Source organism: Phacochoerus africanus, chromosome 3, assembly GCF_016906955.1.
Source record: "Phacochoerus africanus isolate WHEZ1 chromosome 3, ROS_Pafr_v1, whole genome shotgun sequence".
In the NCBI taxonomy this organism is placed as follows: Eukaryota; Metazoa; Chordata; class Mammalia; order Artiodactyla; family Suidae; genus Phacochoerus; species Phacochoerus africanus.
This window is the reverse complement of record NC_062546.1, coordinates 186,715,108-186,737,653: the sequence shown is the minus strand read 5'-3', so window position 1 is coordinate 186,737,653 and position 22,546 is coordinate 186,715,108. Positions and strand designations below refer to the sequence as shown.

The window sequence follows — 22,546 nt, the reverse complement described above, 5'->3', positions numbered from 1 at the left end:
CTCCATCTTGTCCTTCCTTACTTTGTCCCGTCTTCCTGCTTGAGAAACCATCACAGTGATGGTAAATGACTTAAGCTTAAGAACAAAGACCTAAAGGCATGGGTTATTCGCGGGGTCAGCTGATTGAGGACATAATACAATGGTCTAGGCGCGCTGGACCTGTGCAGATTGGCACGCCATTTGCACAAGCATGATATGTCCTCTAAAGACTAAGAGAAAGAGGAACCTCATGACCAAGTGGTTTATGAGTGGTCGTTAACAGAATATGCATTAGGAAAGAGAACCAAGGTGCAAACCTAGGCACACAGGGTTGCCACAAATAGGCATGCCCTTTGCAGAAGCACAGTGAGGATTCTCTGAAATGCTATGCATAGACAGCTAACTCAAATGCTAATGATTCTTAAATGCCTATAGTTTAGAGTAAAAAGTTTAACCCTTTACCAGCTAAGTGACTTTTAAAATAATAATAATAGAAAAAACCCATATCCTGCACCTACAACCCCCTTTTCACTTGACGTAATCCTCAAGAGCACAATAAAAGCAGTGTGGTTTCTTGAGGCAGGGCTCTTGGTCCCTGAGACCTTGAGTCCCCCTGTCCCCACCTTTCCTTAAGATAAATGTCTCTGTGTCTTGTTTTATGTTAACTTTTTTTTTCCTTAAGTTCCATAGCACCGGTTCTTCAGCCCCATCCTGCTGAGCTGGTCTCGGCAATATGGAAGTTCCCAGTCTAGGGGTCAAATCGGGCTTACGCCATATCCACAGCAACTTGGGATCCAAGCCTCACCTCATCCAAGACCTACATTGTAACTTGCTGCAACATTGGATCCTTAACCTCCTGAGGAAGGCCAGGGATCAAACCCACATCGTCTTGGATACTAGCCTAGTTCTTAACCCACTAAGCCACAATGGGACTCCCTCCCCAGGCTATTTTAGAGGCTTCCTTCCCACCACTCCTATCGTGGAACAGGGGATCTAGCTGGAGATTCTTGGGGGGAGGGGTCCATCACTTGGCTCCTCAGTTAATGGGTGATGGAATTTGCACAAGAGCTGGGCAAAGGTGAAGGGCCATGTCCTCCCCCAAGCCCTTCATCCCTTCTCTCCGCTTGGCTGACGACCCCCCCCCGCCCCCTCCCCCCGCTCCAGGTGGCTAACTTCATCCAACTCTGACCTCTTACTCTCCCCACTTAACTCTGGCCCAGGGCAGCCAACAAGACGAAAGGCAGGGCGGCATGAGCCAAACACCCCCCCCACGCCACACCACTCCTCTCCGTGGGCTCCCAGGCTCCCCCAGCTCCTCCGCGGCGGCCACCTGCTGTCCAAAAGCCCTCCTCCCACTCTTGGGTGGCTCTGTGTGGGCCTCCTCCTTGGGGCCTCAGCTGTCTTCTGGCTCTGCAGGTAGGAAGCGGAGGTGCAGGAGTTGGTGCTGGCTTAAGGGGGTGTTGGAGGGAGTAAGTGTGGCATAAGAACCTTCTGGAAGCAGATATTCCTGCCTAGTTCTGAAGACTGTGCCTCCCCATTCCACCCCCTGCAGCATGTCTTGGTCCTGGCTTCTCTGCTCTGTGCCTCCCACCTGCTCCTGCTTCGAAGTCTCCCCCCGGAAGGCCTCTCTTACCTCCCTGCCCAGCTCCTAGCCTCCAGCCTCTTTTCCTGTGGCATGTCTACCACCCTGCAAACTTGGATGGGCAGCAGGTGAGGGCGACACCCTGGAGCGAAGGGGATAGGGTCCCAGCGGGTAGGAGAGGATGGGGGGTTTTTTGGGAGCTGCCACATGTTTCCAGACCTGCTGGGGCTGCTGTTCCTACAGGCTGCCTCTTGTCCAGGCTCCATCCTTAGAGTTTCTTATCCCTGCTCTGGTACTGACCAGCCAGAAGCTACCTCTGCCCAACCGAACACCTGGAAACTGTGAGCACAGAGCAAGGGCACAGGTTGAGGGTGTGGTGGGGTGCTCATCTGAGCACACAGGTGTAAGTGGGTGCAGAATTGAGACTGGGCAGGGCTGGGAGAGTTAGGCGCTGTGGGGGTGGTAGAGCTGGGCCAGCACCAGTCAGAACCGTATAGCAATGAGTCTCCATCCCATGTAACCCTCTCTCCTCTCCACGCCTCCAACGTCTGTCTCCCAGCCTCTCTCATGCTGAGCCCGTGCAGGGGGCCTGGTTGCCAAGGCCCGGAGCTCTGGAATACTTCTCTCAGAGAGGTGAGTGCCTGGGGAGGGAGAGGGTTTTGCAGGGATGGAGATGCTCTGGGAGAAGGATTAGGGAGAGGAACCCCTCCTGGAATAAGTTAAGCAGTCCAGGCTGAGGAGTTCCCTCTGTGGCACAGTGGGTTAAGGACCTGGCATGGCTGTAGCTGTGGCTAGGTCACAACTCAGACTGGGATTTGGTCCCTGGCCCAGGAAATGATTGAGCAGCAGGATGTTTTCTCCTTGTCTTCTTCTCCACTCCACCAGGTATCTGGGGCTGTGGTGGTGTCCGGGCTGCTGCAGGGCACGCTGGGGCTGCTGGGGGGTCCTGGCCACTTGTTCTCCCACTGTGGGCCCCTGGTGCTGGCCCCCAGCCTGGTTGTGGCAGGGCTCTCTGCCCACAAGGAGGTGGCCCTGTTCTGTTCCACTCACTGGGGCCTGGCATGGCTGTACGTAAGTTCTGAGAAGCAGGCATAGTGACCTGTGTGGTGTGTGGGAGCAGGGGGAGGGCAGCGCTGCTGGCTCTACCAGATTCAGCAGCTGCCTCGGCAGGGAACCCCTTGGTGGATTTGGAAGCCAGGACTCTTGCTGGGTCACCTTGACTTTCACCGTCTCCCACTGGCCCTCAAGGGTCCCTCCTTTCCTCTCCATAGGGGGGCTTGCTCCTCTGGGCCCCCCTTTTATGGTCTTCTGCCACTCCCACCTCCACTGCCCCCTTGGGGATGCCTGCTTCCCCTTGCTCCTAAAGCTCTGCCCCTCTCCTAGGCTTATCCTGCTCGTGGTGGTCTGTTCCCAGCACCTGGGCTCCTGCCCGTTACCCCCACGCCCCTGGAGGCCAGCTGCGACCTCTTCAACCCACACTCCTCCCATCGCTGCCTTCAGGGTCCTCTCGGTATGTAGGGGTCTGGGCAGGGGCCGTTGAGGTTAGAAGGGCTGGCATAGGATCCTCGGTCTGCCCCCTATCTTTAGGTTTCTGTCTCTCCCTCCAAGCTTCTGGGGGCAGAGTTCTTTCCCCTCTCGGTCTTGCCCCTCAGGTGCTGATCCCAGTGGCCTGTGTGTGGACCATCTCTGCCCTTCTGGGGCTCAGCATCACCCCCCTGGAGCTGTCTGCCCCCACCGAGGCACCGTGGTTTTGGCTGCCTCACCCAGGTAGGTTTCCTCCAAGTCCTCCGTCCTCTTACTCAGATAAAGGTGTCTTTTTTTGAACTCAAGATTTAATGAATTTCATTTCAGGGTTAAGTCCTGTGTGTTCTCGAAACATACAGAGAACAGGGCATTCCTATCCTTGTGGCTCAGCTGGTAAAGAACCCAACATAGTCTCCGTGAGGATGCAGTTTGATTCCTGGCCTCACTTGGTGGGTTAAGGGTCTGGTGAGCTGTGGCGTAGGTTATAGACAAGGCTTGGATCTGGCACTGCTGTGGCTGTGGCGAAGGCTGGCAGCTGCAGCTCTGATTGGACCCCTAGCCTGGGAACTTCCATATGCTGAAGGTGCAGTCACACACACACACACACACACACACACACACACACACACACACACAAATATATACAGAGGATAGAAATTGCCGGTCCAAGGGGCAATGCCAGGACCTCACCACAGATGTTTTATTTAGCGTTAAAAGACAACTCTAATGGAGTTTCCATCGTGGGTCAGTCGTTAACGAACCTGATTAGCATCCATGAGGATGCGGGTTTGACCCCTGGCCTTGGTCAGTGGGTTAAGGATCGGCGCTGCCGTGAGCTGTGGTGTAGGTCACAGATGCAGCTTGGATCCCATGTGGCTGTGGCATAGGCCAGCGGCTACAGCTCTGATTTGACCCCTAGCCTGGGAATCTCCATATGCCGAGGGTGCAGCCCTAGGAAAGACAAAAAGACAACAAACAAACAAACAAACAAAAACAACCAAACAAAGAATGTTCTGTTGAGTGCGTATTATGTGCCAGCCACGTGATAGGGGCATAAACGCAATAGACGCAGTACCTGCAGTCATGAAGCTTATAATCTGTTGGGAATACAAATACTAATGAAATAGTCCTTCAAGTAAATATAAAGCTGCATGTGGTAAATATATCAAAGAGAAGGTACCTTGTGTGATGAGAGTTTATTTATTTAACCCAAATTTATTTATTTATTTATTTATTTTTAAATTTTTTTGTCTTTTTGCCATTTCTTGGGCCCGCGGCATATGGAGGTTCCCAGGCTAGGTGTCCAATTGGAGCTGGCAACGCCAGATCGTTAAGGGAAGGGACTAAACCCGCAACCTCATGGTTCCTAGTCGGATTCGTTAACCACTGCGCCATGACGGGAACTCCTGATGAGAGTTTATAATGGGTTTATAAGAGGAATCTGACTATCAGAGAGATCAGGAAAGACTTTTTTTTTGGCTGCACCTGTGGCACTTGGAAGTTCCCTGACCAAGGATCGAACCTGCATCACAGCAGTGACCTGAGCTACTGCAGTGGCAATGCCAGATCCCCAACCCACTGTGCCACCAGGGAACTCCAGAAAAGGCAATCTCAAGGAAGTGATCACTGAGATATAAGAGATGAGTAGGAGCTTACTGGGTAGAGGCAAGAGCGAAGAGCATTCTAGGTGGAAAAATAGCCTATGCAAAAGTCCTGTGGTGGCCAGTAGCACAGCAAGTACAAGAGCCTGAAACAAGGCCTGGGTATCTCTAGTTAAGGAATTAAGGCAGTTGGAGTTCCCATTGTGGCTCAGTGGTTAACTAGGAACAATGAAGTTTCGGGTTCGATCCCTGGCCTTGCTCAGTGGGTTAAGGATCCAGCGTTGCTGTGAGCTGTGGTGTAGGTCACAGATGCAGCTAAGATCCCGAGTTGCCGTGGCTCTGGTGTAGGCTGATGGCTACAGCTCGGATTAGACCCCTAGCCTGGGAACCTCCATATGCTGTGGCAGCGGCCCAAGAAATGGCAAAAAAAAAAAAAAGGAAGTAAGGCAGAGCATGGTGGGAGATGAGGTTAGAGAGAGCGGTAAGGGTTAGACCAAAAAGGATGGTGTAAACAGCCGTAAAGAGTTGGATCTTTACCTTGAGTTCGATGGTATTGCCCCAAGAAATTATCTTCAAAGACAATGAGGCCTGTAAGATTGTTATGTCATAGGCTGTGGGAGGCAGAAGGATGCTCCAGACTTGAGTCTCTTCCTCCCCAGCTCTTTCTCCTTCTCCAGCTGAGTGGGACTGGCCCTTGCTGACACCCAGGGCTCTGGCTGCGGGCATCTCCATGGCCTTGGCAGCCTCCATCAGCTCTCTGGGCTGCTACGCCCTGTGTGGCCGGCTGCTGCATTTGCCTTCTCCACCTCCGCATGCCTGTAGCCGAGGGCTGAGCCTGGAGGGTCTGGGCAGCGTGCTGGCTGGGCTGTTGGGGAGCCCCATGGGCACTGCATCCAGCTTCCCCAACGTGGGCACAATGAGTCTTTTCCAGGTATGTGGACAGGAGTGTGGGTAGGGGAGCTGGAGGTACAGGAAGGGGACTGCTTGAAAGCTGTGCCCATCACTCTGCCAGGCACCTGGCGGCAATGATCTCAGTTAGAGAGGTGCCTAGAAGTGGTAAGGGGCTAGGGGTGTGAGGAAGATACCAAGTCAGTCCTCAGCCCCTTCTATGGCTCAGGCACTGCACCAGGGCTGAGGTTCTAGAGAGAAATAAGTCAGGTGAAGTCCCTGCTCTCTTGGGGACTTTGGGAGAGAGAGGTGGACAACTTAAGAACAAAAGTAAATAAGATCATTTCCAAGAGTGGTAAGTCCCATTAAGAACACAAAACAGGGAGGGAGTTCCCGTTGTGGGGCAGCGGAAATGAATCCGACGAGGAACCATGAGGTTGCAAGTTTGATCCCTGGCCTCACTCAGTGGGTTAAGGATCTGGTGTTGCCATGAGCTATGGTGTAGATCACAGATGCAGCTTGGATCTGGCGTTGCTGTGGCTGTGGTGTAGGCTGGCAGCTGTAGCTCTGTTTCGACCCCTAGCCTGGGAACCTCCATATGCCATGGGTGCAGCCCTAAAAGGGGAAAAAAAAAAAAAAAGAGAGAGATACAAAACAGGGGGTGGGATAGTGGTTGAGTAAGGGAGGCCGATTTAGGTATCGTGCTCAGGGATGCTCCTTTGGAGGGTGACATTTGAATTGGGATCCAAATCAACGAGAAGGGGTTGGCCCGGCGAAAACCTTGAACTGCTGAGGAGGCGGCTGTGTTTTTTAGGCTGGATCTCGGCGAGTGGCCCATTTGGTGGGGCTGCTCTGTGTGGGGCTTGGGTTCTCCCCAAGGCTGGCCCAGCTCCTCAGCACCATCCCACTGCCTGTGCTTGGTGAGTACAGCAGGACTGGTGCTGAACCAGTACCCCCCAGCATGGCCCAACTGGTTGCTTGTGGTTGACTCCCTTTCTGTCCAAACAGTCTCCCTAATATATGGATATGAGTATGTGTCCACTGCCCTCATTTTCTCAGTGACATCTTGGCCTCTTGACAGGGCTTCTGGGCTCCTGGCAGAATCAGAAAGGAGGCTTTTGGTGTCTCTGCCCAGCACAACCTACCCTGCCTTGCAATACCTACTCTCTGACTTGCTAGCTCTCTCCTGACCTCTTCGATTCTTTCCTTACGAGACAGGTGGGGTGCTGGGGGTGACCCAGGCTGTGGTTTTGTCTACTGGATTCTCCAGCTTCCACATGGCTGACATTGACTCTGGACGGAATGTCTTCATTGTCGGCTTCTCCATCTTCATGGCCCTGCTGCTGCCGAGATGGTTTCGGGAGGCTCCAGTCCTGCTGAGCACAGGTGGGAGGAGCGGGGAGGGAATGAGGAGTTATAGCAGTGGGAAAGCAAGGGCTCAAGGCTCCAGGTCCTCTGGACCCCAGGCTCCCCACTCCCCCGCTCCTACCCTTCTCTGGGCTTTGGTGTAAATAGTCCATCCATGTGTTTAGCAAATATTTATTGAACACCATGCCAGCCTCTTGGGATACAGAGGTGCCAGCACATGTTACAGTCTAGTAAGAGGGATGAGATGGGTAAAAGCATAACCTGGAAAGATTCAGATAAAGGGCTGTGGTGCTCAGCAGTGAGCAAGATGGTTTCTGTTGGAGATGATCCGGGTAGCTTTGATGGAGAAAGTAACACTCAGCTGGCCTTGAAGGACAGCAGATTTAAACACACTTGGTGGGAGTTCCTGTCGTGGTGCATCGGAAATGAATCCGACTAGGAACCATGAGTTTGGGGGTTCGATCTCTGACCTCACTCAGTGGGTTAAGGATCCAGCATTGCTGTGAGCTGTGGTGTAAGTCATCGACACGGCTCAGACCTGGCATTGCTGTGGCTGTGGCATAGGCTGGCAGCTGCAGCTCCAATTAGACCCCTAGCCTGGGAACATCCACATGCTGTGAGTGCGGCCCTAAAAAGACAAAACAACAACAACAACAAAAAACAAAACCATATTTGGTGAGAAGATCGTTCCTGGTGGAGGAGCTATCATAAAGGAAGACACAAAAGTAGGAAGTCATGGGGGTATGTCCTGGGAGCAGCAAATAACTTTGTTATCTCAGCTTAGCAAATAGCAGTGGTTCTTAACCAACGATGGTTTTGCCCCACAGAGAACATTTGACAACATCTGGAGACATTTTTGGCCTCTATAAACGGGAAAGGTGGTTGTTACTGGCATTTAGTAGGTAGAAGGATGCTGCTAAACATCCTACAATGTGCAGGACAGCTCCCATCAAACAGAAAATTATCTAGTCCAGGAGTTCCCGTCGTGGCGCAGTGGTTAACAAATCTGACTAGGAACCATGAGGTTGTGGGTTCGGTCCCTGCCCTTGCTCAGTGGTGAGCTGTGGTGTAGGTTGCAGACGCGGCTCGGATCCAGCGTTGCTGTGGCTCCGATTCGACCCCTAGCCTGAGAACCTCCATATGCCACGGGAGCGGCCCAAAAAATAGCAAAAAGACAAATAAATAAATTAAATAAATAAATAAAACGTAACGCTAAAAAAAAAAAAAAGAAAAGAAAATTATCTAGTCCAAACTATCAGTAGTACTGAGACTAAGCAATACAGGCTAGACTATAGGAGGTAAGAAGTGGGAAACAAGGTTGGGATTTTATTTTTTATTTATTTTTTATTTATTTTTGTCTTTTTGCTATTTCTTGGGCCGCTACCGCGGCATATGGAGGTTCCCAGGCTAGGGGTGCAATCGGAGCTGTAGCTGCCAGCCTACGCCAGAGCCACAGCAGTGCGGGATCCGAGCCGCGTCTGCAACCCACACCACAGCTCACGGCAACGCCAGATCGTTAACCCACTGAGCAAGGGCAGGGACCGAACCCGCAACCTCATGGTTCCTAGTCTGATTCGTTAACCACTGTGCCACGACGGGGACTCCCTTTTCTTTTGTTTTTGTTTTTGTATTTTTTTAATTTTTGATTTTTGTTGCTGTTGTTGTTGTTGTTTTGTCTTTTGTCTTTTCAGGGCCGCACACGCAGCAGATGGAGGTTCCCAGGCTAGGGGTCCAATTGGAGCTACAAGTGCCAGCCTATGCCAGAGCCACAGCAATGCCAGATCTGAGCCTCGTCTGTGACCTACACCACAGCTCACGGCAACGCCGGATTCTTAACCTACTGAGGAAGGCCAGGGATCGAACCCGCAACCTCATGGTTCCTAATGGGATTTGTTTCCACTGCGCCACGACAGGAACTCCTATTTTTTAAATTTTTGTCTTTTGAGGGCTGCTCCAGTGGCATATGGAGGTTCCCAGGCTAGGGGTCCAATCAGAGCTGTAGCTGCCAGTCTAGATCATAGCCACAGCAACATCAGATCCTACACCACAGCTCACGGCAATGCCGGATCCTTAACCCACTGAGTGAGGCAGGGATCCAGCCTGCGTCCTCATAGAGGCTAGTTGGGTTCGTTAACTGCTGAGCCATGACTGGAACTCCACGGTTGGGATTTTAATACCAAACTTTTCAGAAACAGGGAGCCTGGAAGTATCAAAGCATATCTGGAGGGCATGTGGATGCTCAGAAGATAGGGTGTTGAGTAGGGATCCTGTGGGAAGGGTCTGTGTTTGGAAAATGAGAGCAGAGAGACAAAGTGGGGCGGTATGGAACAATTCAAAACATCTGTTCTTAGTCCAAGACTTAGGCTGAGGTTGGAAGTATAAGCCTCCTTGGTTTTGCATAGGATCAGAGTTCCCCTCCTGCCTGGCCCCAAACCCCTGTAGGCTGGAGCCCTTTGGATGTGTTACTGCGCTCACTGCTCACAGCACCCATCTTCCTGGCGGGACTCTTGGGCTTCCTCCTAGAGAACACCATTCCCGGTAAGTTGAGGCCAGGCCCCAACAGACTGGGGAGTAGCCAGGAAGTCATCACTCCCTGGGTTGGGTAGTGGTCTGACCACCCTCTCTTTTGCAGGCACACAGCTTGAGCGAGGCCTTAATCAAGGGCTGCCATCTCCTTTCACCGACCAAGAGGCACAGATGCCTCAAAAGTCCAGGGAGAAGTCTGCTCAAGAGTACGAGCTTCCTTTCTCCATCCAAAACCTGTGTCCCTGCCTTCCCCAGCCCCTCCGTTGCCTCTGCCCGCTGCCCAAAGATTCTGGGAATGAGGAAGGAGGATCCTCTGAGCCAGGAGAGACAGCCGACTTGCTGCCTGGCTTCGGGGAGCAGCGCCCTGGATCTAGCAGAGAAGAACTTAGGTCCCAGTAATTACCAGGACTCCTACTTCTACCCTTGTTAGTTTAGCCCTAAAACTTGCTGGAGAGTCAGCTCCTAGGCTCTACTTTCTCCTGGGGAGAGAAAGTGTGTGTGTATGAGTGAGAGAGAGAGAGAGAGAGAGAGAGAGACACATGGTCCTATCTAAAGGTCTCATTTCCCAATACGTGTATTTGCCTTTCCTTCTCTTAATTAGGCCTAACTCTCCCAGAGCAGTAGGCCATGAATGAATGGGTGATATTTTGCCTATGAACTATCTACTCGACCCCAGCATTCACTTAACTGATATTTATTGAGTGCTCCCACATGCAAGGCCCTAAAAAATACAGATGTAGATAAGACAGAGTCTCTGCGCCTTCAGAGCACTTCCGGTGTAAAAGGACATGTAATTATGAACTAAAATCCAAAACAGAAGGCAGTCTGCAATAAAGATGAAAACAATACTAAGGGAACAACGAGGAAGAAGCAATGAATTCTTCTATACTGGCAAAGGCTTTAGGATAAAAACACCACTGAGACTGGCCTTGGCAAGAGGAGGATTTCTGGTTGAGGAACATAGACGGGGAGAATTTTTCACGCTCAGGTATCCAGCTCGAGCAAAACCCAAGTTGTACAGGGTACAAGATGAGCTGAAGGATTTCAAGCTTCCCTGTGGTGATGGAGCATCAGTATGTGGGTGGATGGAGGGAGAAATGAGACAGGAGAGGTAAAGGATTAAGTCAGACCATTGGACTTATGCCTGGGAGACTCATCTCTTAGTGCTGGTGAGGACCTGAGAGATTTATCTAGTGATGTTCAACCCCCTCATTTTACTAAAACAAAACAAAGCAAAGCAGAACAAAACAAAAAAGACTGGATAGGTAGGGAAGGGAAGTGACTCGGAGTTTTTAACAAGCCCAAATCTGGGGTCCCCTCTCTTGCACCTCATCTGGCATTCCTTCTACTCTACCAGCACACCTTTAAGGAGCACCACTACTCCTCCGCCTCTATGCCAGGGGATCCTACAGCCTCTTTTCTGGCTTCCGTCCATGGCGACCTTCCACCTCCCAGCGCTCGGGTTATCAGCCCGGCGGGCCCACAGGTCCCGCCCACATCAGGACGGGGCTCCGCCCCAGTGTCCCGAGACCCCGCCTCCCCGTGGTCGCCGGGAAAGGCTTTTACTCTAGGCCTCTCGGTTTGCGCGGGCGGGCCAGCCTGCCGCGGGGAGGGTGAGAGTTCTTGTGGCCGCTCACGGTAGGTGGGGTCGAGGTCTAATGGGGCGGGGACCTGGGGCCGGGCGGCGAGAGGCCCCTGGGACCCTGCGGGCTGGTACTGGTACCCGCATTACCTCCTCTGAGCTTCCTCCCAGAAGGGACACGCAGGAGGCCGGGGTCCAGGGCCAGGCCTCCGGGGGTGGGCGGGGCCTCGGGGCCCGCGCGTGCGCAGCCCGCCTCCTGGCCGCGAGGCGGGGTTTGTGAGCCTACTCCTGTGCCGGCAGCTTGGTGCGACCAGATTTCCTAGCCGGTTGTCTGCTTCTTTGTCCCCTTGAGGGGTCCGGAGCCGCGGCTCTGGCAGCCGGTGTGTAAAAATAGAAACCCAGCCGGAGAAGGCTTTTTCTAGTGAGGGCGAATGGAAACGACGCCAGACAGGGTTCCTGGGGTGGGGCTGTGGTAAAGGGAGCCAGGGTTCGTCCTCTCCCAAAGGGGCGGGTCTTGGCGTTGTCTCGCCTGGACGGTCGCTGGGGTCTTGCTGCCCTCTGCAGGATGGCGGAGGAACTGCGCCAAGAGAGGGGCTCACGGCCAAGGGGCGGGACTGGGTGCAGGGCCGGCTTAGGTAACTCCACTCCGCTGTTGGCCCTCGGCGCTTTCCCTCCGTTCATTCAAGGTAAGCGGGTGAATCCGGTTCGTGTGACGCTTAAAGGCGTCCTTGAAGGAAAAAAGAAAAAGATGAGATATAGAGGCCTCAGAACAAGGCGTGGTGGGAGCAGCTAGCCCCAGGTCTGGTGCTGAAGTTCCTCCCAGCTTTTTAGGAGGCTTGTTGACCCTGGCCACATTTGAAACTCCTCCCCTGCCCGCACAATAAAACATCATAAAGCTTGAGGGTCCTGAGCAGGCTTCCCAAAGTGACAAGCTCGGATAAGCAACCCAATTTTAGTGACTTAAGAGTACTCACTGGAGAGTGCCCTTGAGGGAGGAAAAGGGCTTGGCGACTAGCGATTTGTGACCTTCAGTAATGTGGAGCTCTGGTCCAGTGAAGACTAGGTTAATCATCCCAAGATCTCTTCCTAGTAGGAACAGCAGATGAAAAATGTGACGGAAATACCATCCTCTGAACTCAAGGTTTTGAGGCTGATACAAATAAAAATCACTGTGTGTGTATATATATATATATATATATATATATATATATATATATATATTTGTTTTTTTAGGGCCGCACCCATGGCATATGGAGGTTCCTAGGCTAGGGGTCTGTAGCTGCCGGCCTACACCACAGCCACAGCAATGCCAGATCCGAGTCATGTCTGCGACCTACACCACAGCTCACAGCAATGCTGGATCCTTAGCCCACTGAGCAAGGCCAGGGATTGAACCTGTGTCCTCATGGATGCTAGTCAGATTCGTTTCTGCTGAGCCACGTCGGGAACTCTATATATCTATTTTTTGAGGGCCACACCCACAGTATATGGAAGTTTCAGGGCCAAGGGTTGACCTGTGCTGCAATAGTGACCTGAGCCACAGCAGTGACAACACTGGATCCTAACCTGCTGAGCCACCAGGGAACTCCAATATGTATATTTCTATTTCATCTGTCCAGTGACTACAAATTATGTTACAAAGCTGTGCTTCAAAAACTAGGTTATGGTTGGAAGAATATGGCTTAGACCGAGATGGAAATGATTGGAAGAATAAAACCATGTTAGCCACATTAATGAAGTACAAGGATTTTCATTGTTTTTTTTGTAGTCTTGGATCTGCACCCTTCAACTTCACTTTAAATTTACAGACAGAATTTCTTTTCTTTCTTTTTTCTTTTCTTTTCTTTGTCCTTTTAGGGCTGCACTTGCGGCATATGGTGGTTCCCAGATTAGGGGTCCAGTCGGAGCTGTAGCCGCCGGCCTATACTGCAGGCAAGCAACATGGCATCCAAGCTGCATCTGCATCCTACACCACAGCTCTTGGCAATGCTGGATCCTTAACCCACTGAGTGAGGCCAGGGATCAAACCTGCGTCCTCATGGATGCTAGTCGAGTTCGTCATCCACTGAGCCATGATGGGAACTCCTGTAGATGGAATTTCTATCACTTTTTTGTTTGTTTTTTGTTTTTGTTTTTTAATGACCACACCTGCGGCATATGGAAGTTCCCAGGCTCGGGGTTGAATTGGAGCTTCAGCTGTGGCTTAGCCACCATCAGAGCAATTCCAGCTCTATCTGCAACTTAAACAGCTTGCTGCAACAGTGGATCCTTAACCCACTGATCGAGGCCAGAGGGGTGGGGGGGAGAAAGAGTCCTTGTCACTTTTTTTTTTCACCTGCAGGGAAAATGATCAAACTGCCTGTAAAGTAGCCATAGTTCCTGAACATCTACTAGGTTAAGGCTACAGATTTAGTTGTTGAAGTAGAAAGGCTGATTTCCAGATGTATAGCAGGGTGTGGTATCGTTGATGGTAGTGCCTTGCGTGGGGGTGTGGGCAGTGATTAAAGTGGAGTTAATCCATGGCCTCTACCTCTGTGGTGTGCTATGCCTTATATTGACTTCTTAGTCATTCAGGGTCTTCTTGAAATGGGATTGGGGCTTTTCTCTTTGTTTCTGGACACAGAGTTATTAGCTCTTTATTTGTGTGTCATTGATCGCTTTGAGAATTTGACCGTAGCTGTGACTTCTTCCTTCCAAGTGGGTATATGCATATATGCACAAATTTTGCATGCAATTCTGGAGGATTCACGTGCATAGATTCTACATTAAGAATCCTTGTCTTAGGAGTTCCCATTGTGGCTCAGTGGTTAACGAACCCAACTAGTATCCATGAGGACGCATGTTCGATCCCTGACCTCGCTCAGTGGTTTAAGGATTAGGCATTGCCATGAGCTGTGGTGTAGGTCACAGATGTGGCTCAGATCCTGCGTTGCTGTGGTGTAGGCCAGTAGCTGCAGCTCCAATTCAACCCCTAGCCTGGAAACTTCCATGTGCCACGGGTGTGGCCCTCAAAAGACAAAACAAAACAAAAAAAGAATCCTTGTCTTAGAGAGTGTATATATATTTAGGGAGCAAATAAATGTATATATATACACATATACATATATTCACTTAGGGAATATATATATGTTTGTGTGAATATATATATTGTATTTAAAATTCTGCGAGCTTCCAGAGTTTTGTTTTTGGATAGTGATCAAATAATTTAAATTTCCTGCCCATGACACTTATGATGTTTTATAAAACAAGAACTATTTCTTCTCTTTCTCTCTCTTTGTTTTTTAGGGCTGCACCCTCAGCATATGAAAGTTCTCAGGCTGGGTGTCGAATTGGAGCTGCAGCTGCTGGCCTGTGCCACAGCCACAGCAATGCCAGATCTTTAACCCACTGAACAGGGCCAGGGATCGAACCCGCATCCTCATGGATACTAATCAGGTTTGTTACCGCTGAGTCACAACAAGAACTCTGGGAACTCCTCTTTTAGATGTTCTGGGAGAGGATGGCATTGACATATTTATTAGGAATGTGATAAAGATACAACAAAAATGGTTTAGGTTTCCACATTGTTGTATTATTAGAAAGCAGAGGAGTTCCGTCATGGCGCAGTGGTTAACGAATCCGACTAGGAACCATGAGGTTGCGGGTTCGGTCCCTGCCCTTGCTCAGTGGGTTAAGGATCCGGCGTTGCCATGAGCTGTGGTGTAGGTTGCAGACGCGGCTCGGATCCCGCGTTGCTGTGGCTCTGGCATAGGCTGGTGGCTACAGCTCCGATTCGACCCCTAGCCTGGGAACCTCCATATGCCGCGGGAGCGGCCCAAGAAATAGCAACAACAACAACAACAACAACAACAAAAGACAAAAAGCCAAAAAAAAAGCCAAAAAAAAAGAAAGCAGAAAAGAGAATTAAAAAAAAAAAGAAAGCAGAAATACTAATACCAATACGCTGAGACTTAAACACTGTAGAAGAAGGAGCTCTTTTTTGTCCTATAGAAATTTAATATAGAGGGAAAACTTCAAAATTCTAAATAGATTTTTAGTGGCAAGAGGTAGTAAGGTTGGTGCTCAGCTAGTTATATACCAGGAGGGTAGGGAGGAAGGGTGTCATGTAACTCTGTGCCTTCTGTTTTCTTAGGGAGGAATTTTCACAAGATGTATTTGACATAGAACTGTCTGAGTGGTGTCCCCCCAGGCCTACAGTACCCTGGGGGGCTCTTGTTGAATGAAGACTCTCCTGCAGATGGAGGAACTGGAGCAAGGCCTGCTGATGCAGCCGTGGGCATGGCTACAGCTTTCTGAGAACTCCCTCTTGGCTAAGGCTTATATCACCCAGCAGGGCTATGCCTTGCTGGTTTCAGATCTTCAGCAGGTATGGCATGAACAGGTGGACACTAGCGTGGTCAGCCAGAGAGCAAAGGTAAGTGTGGAGAGACGTACTGCTGCGGGTGGCAGTGGACATAATTTCTTTCCTAATGAAAGTCAGGGGACATTAACATCAACCAGCTTGTTAGCCTTTAGGTTGCCAAGGAGGATCAAGCCAGGTTGAGACGATTCTATTTTTATTTACTTATTTTTGTCTGTTGTCTTTTTAGGGCTGCGCCCTGCAGCATATGGAGGTTCCCAGGCGAGGGGTCTAATTGGAGCTACAGCTGCTGGCCTACACCACAGCCACAGCAATGCCAGATCTGAGCCGCATCTGTGACCTACACCACAGCTCATGGCAATGCCGGATCCTTAACCCACTGAGCGAGGCCAGAGATCGAACCTGCCACAACCTCATGGTTCCTAGTCAGATTCGTTTCTGCTGCGCCACGACAGAACTCCGAGACAGTTCTGATTAATGTTTTGCACTTCTATCTCTAGCCCTAGCCCTGTGATCTTTCCATGTGGGGGTGTGTGTGTATGTTGTGTGTGAGTATGTGTTTCTGTACTGCATTCAGTAGAAGGCGAATTGTGAGGTAGGCCAGTTGGTCACTCTTCTTTTTGTTTTCTTCTTTCCTGTTCTGAGGTTTATATCTTTCCTTCCCTCCTCTCCTGCCCATCATCTCATATTAACCAGAGTTTTCCTTTGCTGTTACTTATGAGAGAATCAGTTTCCTTTTAGCACACTTGCTCTCTACAACCTCTGCTGTCATTTTAGGAGCTGAACAAGCGCCTGACTGCTCCTCCTGCAGCTTTTCTCTGTCACCTGGATGAGCTGCTTCGCCCGTTGTTGAAGGACACTGCTTGCCCTGGCAAAGCTACATTCTCCTGTGACCGTGTGGCAGAAACACTGATACTGCGGGTGCGGAGTGAGCTCTCTGGTCTCCCATTCTATTGGAATTTCCACTGCACCCTAGCTACCCCATCACTGGTAAGTCCAATCTGTATATGGGGTAGTGAAAGGGGTGCAGCTGCTTCTCTGCCTCAAAGCTTCTCAAATGAAGCTTTAGGTGCTCTTATTTTTTCTTCTGGTAAATTCTGTTTGAAATGCTTCCCCAGTTAGAAAACATCTCTTGGAGTTCCCATCGTGGCGCAGCGGAAACAAATCCAACTAGGAACCATGAGGTTGTAGGTTCGATCCCTGATCTCGCTCTGGTGTAGGCCAGCAGCAACAGCTTGGATTAGACTCCTATCCTGGGAACCTCCATATGCGACGGGTGCAGCCCTAAAAAGGACAAAAGACAAAAAAAGAAAATGTTCCTTGACTAGATAGAAGGCAAAAGGATTTCTTGATTGCTACCTTCTTTCCTTGCAAAAGGAACAGAGTTTGTGTCTGCAAGCTTTACTGGGTATCTTTATTCATTACTTTATTTGTCCAATGTTTATTAAGCATCTGCTATGGGCTAGTTGTTGGGTGTTCAGATCTAAAACAATATTGGCTATTCCTGGAGTTCATGATCCAATGAGACAGCAGACAGACAGGAAATAGGATGAAGTATGATACATTCTTTGATTGAGTTAAGCCCAGAATGACTGTGGATCTGAAAAACTATTGAGGAGATAGTTTCTGAGCTGAGTTTTGTTTTATTTTGCTTTTTATTGTCTTTTTGCCGTTTCTTGGGCCGCTCCTGAGGCACATGGAGGTTCCCAGGCTAGGGGTCTAATCGGAGCTGTAGCCGCAGGCCTACGGCAGAGCCACAGCAACGCAGGATCCGAGCCACGTCTGCAACCTACACCACAGCTCACGGCAACACCAGATCCTTAACCCACTGAGCAAGGCCAGGGATCAAACCCACAACCTCATGGTTCCTAGTTGGATTCATTAACCACTGAGCCACAACGGAAAGTCCGAGTTTTGAAGACGAATAAGAACTTATTGAGAAAGTTAGAGGTCATTCTAGGCAAGAGTGCATTTTGAGGAACGTGGAGATGTACAAGTGGGGGAACCTGATGACAGCAGGGAGTTGTGAGAAATGAGGTAGATAGTGGCCAGATCATTTTTTTTTTGTCTTTTTTTTTGCCATTTCTTGGGCCGCTCCCATGGCATATGGAGGTTCCCAGGCTAGGGATCGAATCGGAGCTGTAGCTGCCAGCCTACGCCAGAGCCACAGCAACACGGGATCCGAGCCGCATTTGCGACCTACACCACAGCTCACGGCAACGCCCCAGATCGTTAACCCACTGAGCAAGGGCAGGGATTGAACCCACAACCTCATGGTTCCTCGTCGGATTCGTTAACCACTGTGCCACGACGAGAACTCCCAGATCATTTTTTTTTTTTTTTTTGCTTTTGCTTTTTAAGGCTGCACTCACGGCATATGGAGGTTTCCAGGTTAGGGGTCGAATTGGAGCTATAGCTGCCAACCTACACTACAGCCACATTAACGCAGGATCTGAGCCAGGTCTGTGACCTGCACCACAGCTCACGGCAACGCCGGATCCTTGATCCACTGAGTGAGGCCAGGGATTGAACCTGCAACCTCATGGCTCCTCGTCAATTTCATTTCCTCTGTGCCACAATAGGAACTCCGGTGGCCAGATCTTGAAGGAGTCTAATGAATTTGGATTTTACCCCAAAGGTAACATGGATTCATTGAGAAACTTTAAGCAAGAGTTTAACATGATTCAATATGTAATTTATCAAGATCACCCTGGTTGTAAGGTAGGGTATATACCAGTGCTGGGGACCTTTCTGAACATTCTTGGCATTTAATCCTCACAACCATCCAACAAGATATGTATTATTATCTCCATTTTTTCAGAGTAGGAAGCTGAGATTGAAGATAACTTGTCCAAAGTCATCCAGTTTATAAATGAATGAGCTGAAATTGGACTCCCAGATGGGTCTGATTCGAGAGCCCCATTTTCAGGGGTTCAGAGGATGATGTCCTCTACTCACTTGTAGCTTTTCTAGGCTCCAAGAGCTTTTATTAGAGATTGGTTAGTTGAGAGCAAAGAACTAGTTTGCTTTTCAAGAAACTGGTCTCTGGTGTTTTTGATCTGGTATTTTTGACCCAACTTAGATTTGAGCATTTGGAGAACTACTGCTCATTCACCTCTGAATTTTTTTTTTTTTCTTCTTGTCTTTTTGCTATTTCTTTGGGCCGCACCCGCGGCATATGGAGGTTCCCAGGCAAGGGGTCCAATCGGAGCTGTAGCCGCCAGCCTACGCCAGAGCCACCGCAACGCGGGATCCGAACCGCGTCTGCAACCTACACCACAGCTCACGGCAACGCCGGATCCTTAACCCACTGAGCAAGGGCAGGGACCGAACCTGCAACCTCATGGTTCCTAGTCGGATTCGTTAACCACTGCGCCACGATGGGAACTCCTCACCTCTGAATTTTTAAGCTCCATAAACAGTGCTGAGCAGATAACAGTCACATTTGTTGTTTTTGATTGAACATCTCGTGAAAATTTCCACCTTGCTTTAGATAGAATTTACCTATTTTGTTCAGGACCTCTGTAACTTTTTCCAAGTAACACCAGGGGGCACTGTTCCCTCAGTCATGCTTATTATGGCACCAAAACATTTGGGCTGCCTTGGGGAAGCCCTAGCAACAGCTGTCTTCATTTGGTATCACACAGCCCTGGAAATTCAGAATAGTGAAACTGGGGAGACACATCTCTTTGGAAGCTGATAGGCCTTAATTTTTTTTTCCCCAAAGGAATACAGTAAAGAATGCGTGTATAATGATTTTAGGAATGAAGGTAATATGTAAAGAAAACCTAGCTATTCTAGGCAAATTCCTCTAAATGGGGAGCTGCAATGAAAAAAAGAGGCAACAGTACTTGGAGTGGGATGAGTCTTGGTTGGCTGTGGGGAGAATTAAGCATTGAAAAATGAACAGTTATGCTACTAAAATTATATTATTAAAAGAAGAAAAAGAATGTCATCCCAGGGAAACCCCTGTACCTGAGGGAGCTTTATAGGGAAAAAGTTAGAGCCAGTGGACACTGGCGAGGGTGTAGGCGGATACTATTTTAGGCTTGTGTGTGTGTCTGTGAGGTCACACAGTCATAATTTTTGTTTGTTACTCATTCTTGTCATAGTTTTTATTTAATTCTTTTTGAATGAGTAACTCATGCAAAAGGCAAACGCTTCAAATAGCATTTAGGGGTATGTAGTGAAGAAATAGGTTGTCTTTCTACTCCCTTTCCAGTCATTTTTCTTCTTTAAAGCAACTACTGCTGTCGTCTTCTCGTGGATTCTTAAGGAAAGCTATACGTGAGCACGTACGAATGTGTATGTGAATAAACACATATGTATATGTGAATTAACTCATATAATCAAATACACATCTGGGTGTCTGTATTTTCATAGATCGCAGCATGTTTTTCACACCGTTCAGTACCTGGCTTTTTTCACTTAGTTATAAAACTTAGAAATCATTCATAGCAATACATTTAGAAGACTTGCTGTAGCATTTTTTAATGGCAACATAGCATTGTGATTGTTGAATACATCAACATGTATTTAATTGATCTGCTGCTAGTAGACACTTCAGTTGTTTCCATTCTTATGTTGCTATAATTAGTGAACATCTTTGTGTGTACTTTTTCCATGTGTAACTGTGTGAGTAAATTCCTAGAAGTGGAATAGCTGAATCAAGGAACATTTGCATCCTTAATCTTGCTAACGTAATGACATATTTTCTTCCAGAGAGATTATGCAGCTTAGCTCCTCCTGGTCATACAGGAGAGTAGGAAAACACATAGTTCCCCACACCTTCTACCACGTGGTGTATTCATATTAATAATTTAACAGTTTTTATGTCTCTGCAGGATATTACGGAATATATACAGCTTTGGGTCTCTACTTTTTTCCCCACCCTGCAGCATATGGAATTCCTGGGCCAGGGATCAGGTATGAGCCGTGGTTGTGACCCAAGCCACAGCTGTGGCAACGCAGGATCCTTAACCCACTGTGTCAGGTCAGGAATCGGATCTGTGTCCCAGCACGCCGATCCCTTTGCGCCACCATAGGAACCCCTGGGTCTCTGCTTTCTAACACTGAGCCCATTTCTACTGCTGGCCAGCTTCTCTTCATCGCTGCTCCTCTTTCTGACTCTGTTTTTTCTAGTGTCTAATATAATCATTTTTTGTTGTTCTTGTTATTATCTTTTGTTCCCTAATGTAATTCTTCATATTGCATATTTTGAGTTTGAGATTTGGCATCTCTTTGGCTGTTTTATGATTTCCAGAAGTCACATCCAAATATTTTTTTCCGTGGTGGAAAGAACATAGGCTCTGGGCCCAGCAGGCCTGAATTTATAACTCAGCTCCACCACCCTGACTAAGTGTATTCCCTTGAATAAGCTACTGAGTTGTTATGAGGCTTGATTTCTTTATCTGGGAAATGGAGATACCAATCATGATCTTCCTGTGGAGCCGTGAGGATTAAGTAAGAGAAGGGATGTATTATTACTTAGCCTTAGCACTAGAGTGGACCTGTGAGGGCAAATGTTCCAACTCCATAGTTTTTCTTTTTTTTCTTTTTTTTTTATCTTTTTGCCATTTCTTGGTCTGTTCCCGTGGCACATGGAGGTTCCCACACTAGGGGTCTAATCGGAGCTGTAGCCACCGGCCTACGCCAGAGCCACAGCAACGCAGGATCCGAGCCGCGTCTGCAACCTACACCACAGCTCACGGCAACGCCGGATCATCAACCCACTGAACGAGGGCAGGGACCGAACCCACAACCTCATGGTTCCTAGTCGGATTCGTTAACCACTGCGCCACGACGGGAACTCCTCCATAGTTTTTCTTTTTGAAAACAGCAATGACCATGAGAGTACTTGGGGATAAGCCTCTTTCCATCTAGGAGCTGTCAGAGCCAGAGCTAGAACCCAGGTGTCCTAATTCCCAGTCTGTTACTCTTGTCATTATATCCAAACATGATATGATTCATTCTGGGATTGATAACTGCCATTCTGCTCTTCCGCCTGTGACTTGAGAACATTTCTATGGGAAATCTGAAGACGTTGGGGAGAATTATAAATAGCTTTTCCTCTGGAGAAGATTGGCAACTCCTGCTTCTATATCCACCACACTTCCTGACTTCCTTAACTGTTGGGAGCTCTTTGAGGGCAGAGGCCTCACAGGGTCACAGCACATCTTCGCACCCAGTAGGTATTTGTTGAATTGACTTATTGAACTGCGTCTTTTCATATGTTGCCGTTTGTAAGTGAAGGAGAAGGCGTGTCCCTGACCTCCTGAAGCCCTTCAAGATTTTTCCTTGTAGTGTCTGTGGGTTTGCTTTGAAATCTATTACTTCAGGCACAATGTCTTATTCTAATTGGTGGATCTAAATTAGGGTTCAACTAACTTTTTTTTTTTTTTATGGCTGCACCCACAGTATATGGAAGTTCCCAGGACAGGGATTGAATCCGAGCCACAGCTTCAACCTACATCACAGCTGCAGCAATGCCAGATCCTTTAACCCACTGCGCCAGGCCAAGGATCAAATCCGCACCCCCACAGGAAGGTGAGCTGCTGCAGTCAGGCTCTTAACCCACTGCACCACAGCAGAAACTCTAGGGTTCAGCTAACTTTGAAATGAAGTATACCCCAGTGATTCAGGGTGATGTAACTCAAACCTATGAAATTATTTGAGAAGTTGAATATTTAATGATTAAAACCTTAAAAAAATGCTGTATAGACATTGGAGTCCTATCAATAATTTCAGGTGCCTGATATGGCATTACTATATTTAGTTAGATACGGCATTGATTAAAAACTGTTTCTCATTATGTTTCATGCTGTTATATTTACTGCCACTCAAAGGAATTGCCATGAAAGTTGCCCCCCCTCTTCCCCTCCCAGAGAGAGGTTGGTTATTCACTTTAGGAGTTATTTGAGTACTGCCACCAAATGGATGATGATGCTGATTGGTTAGCAATGGCAATTAATTTCTGTTCAACCCAGTGAATATTGACTTGCTTTCATACAAGTGTTCACGGGTTTTTCTTCCTGATCTCCCTTGAGGAGGACCAAACTTAAAACAATTCCTAGGAAAGAGGAATGAGTCTAGGGCAGGTAAATTTTCCAAAAGCAGAGCTTCTGCCATGTTCCGAA

The 22,546-nt window shown here is 48.8% G+C and overlaps 2 protein-coding genes across 3 annotated transcripts in view; both read left to right on the top strand.

The window, feature by feature from the left end:
* The first annotated feature begins 1,029 nt into the window (after positions 1-1,029).
* SLC23A3 (solute carrier family 23 member 3) lies at positions 1,030-10,039 on the top strand. Its single transcript, XM_047770256.1, has 13 exons — positions 1,030-1,057; positions 1,235-1,395; positions 1,532-1,689; positions 1,805-1,902; positions 2,121-2,194; positions 2,447-2,628; positions 2,945-3,071; positions 3,214-3,328; positions 5,364-5,617; positions 6,389-6,494; positions 6,793-6,960; positions 9,385-9,480; positions 9,575-10,039. The coding sequence occupies exons 1-13, from the start codon at positions 1,030-1,032 to the stop codon at positions 9,865-9,867; spliced, it is 1,860 nt and encodes a 619-aa protein (XP_047626212.1). The 3' UTR covers positions 9,868-10,039.
* A 945-nt stretch (positions 10,040-10,984) lies between these two features.
* The window catches only part of NHEJ1 (non-homologous end joining factor 1), an 86,552-nt gene continuing 74,990 nt past the window's right edge, over positions 10,985-22,546 (top strand). The window contains exons 1-3 of one of the 2 annotated variants that reach the window (XM_047773532.1): positions 10,985-11,106; positions 15,183-15,464; positions 16,188-16,400. In XM_047773532.1, coding sequence (XP_047629488.1) covers positions 15,270-15,464; positions 16,188-16,400 — 408 coding nt within the window. In that variant the 5' untranslated portion in view covers positions 10,985-11,106; positions 15,183-15,269. Of the gene's footprint in view, positions 11,107-11,715; positions 11,737-15,182; positions 15,465-16,187; positions 16,401-22,546 lie in introns of those variants that run through there. The other variant, XM_047773533.1, reaches the window with a different exon arrangement.

What these genes read in the sequence shown, in the direction of transcription:
- SLC23A3 (XM_047770256.1), top strand. Translation starts at nt 1,030, where the DNA reads ATGGAATTTGCACAAGAGCTGGGCAAAG. An exon ending in GCTGTCTTCTGGCTCTGCAG is followed by an intron (nt 1,396 to 1,531) that starts GTAGGAAGCGGA and finishes CACCCCCTGCAG; the next exon opens with CATGTCTTGGTCCTGGCTTC. An exon ending in GCACAATGAGTCTTTTCCAG is followed by an intron (nt 5,618 to 6,388) that starts GTATGTGGACAG and finishes TGTGTTTTTTAG; the next exon opens with GCTGGATCTCGGCGAGTGGC.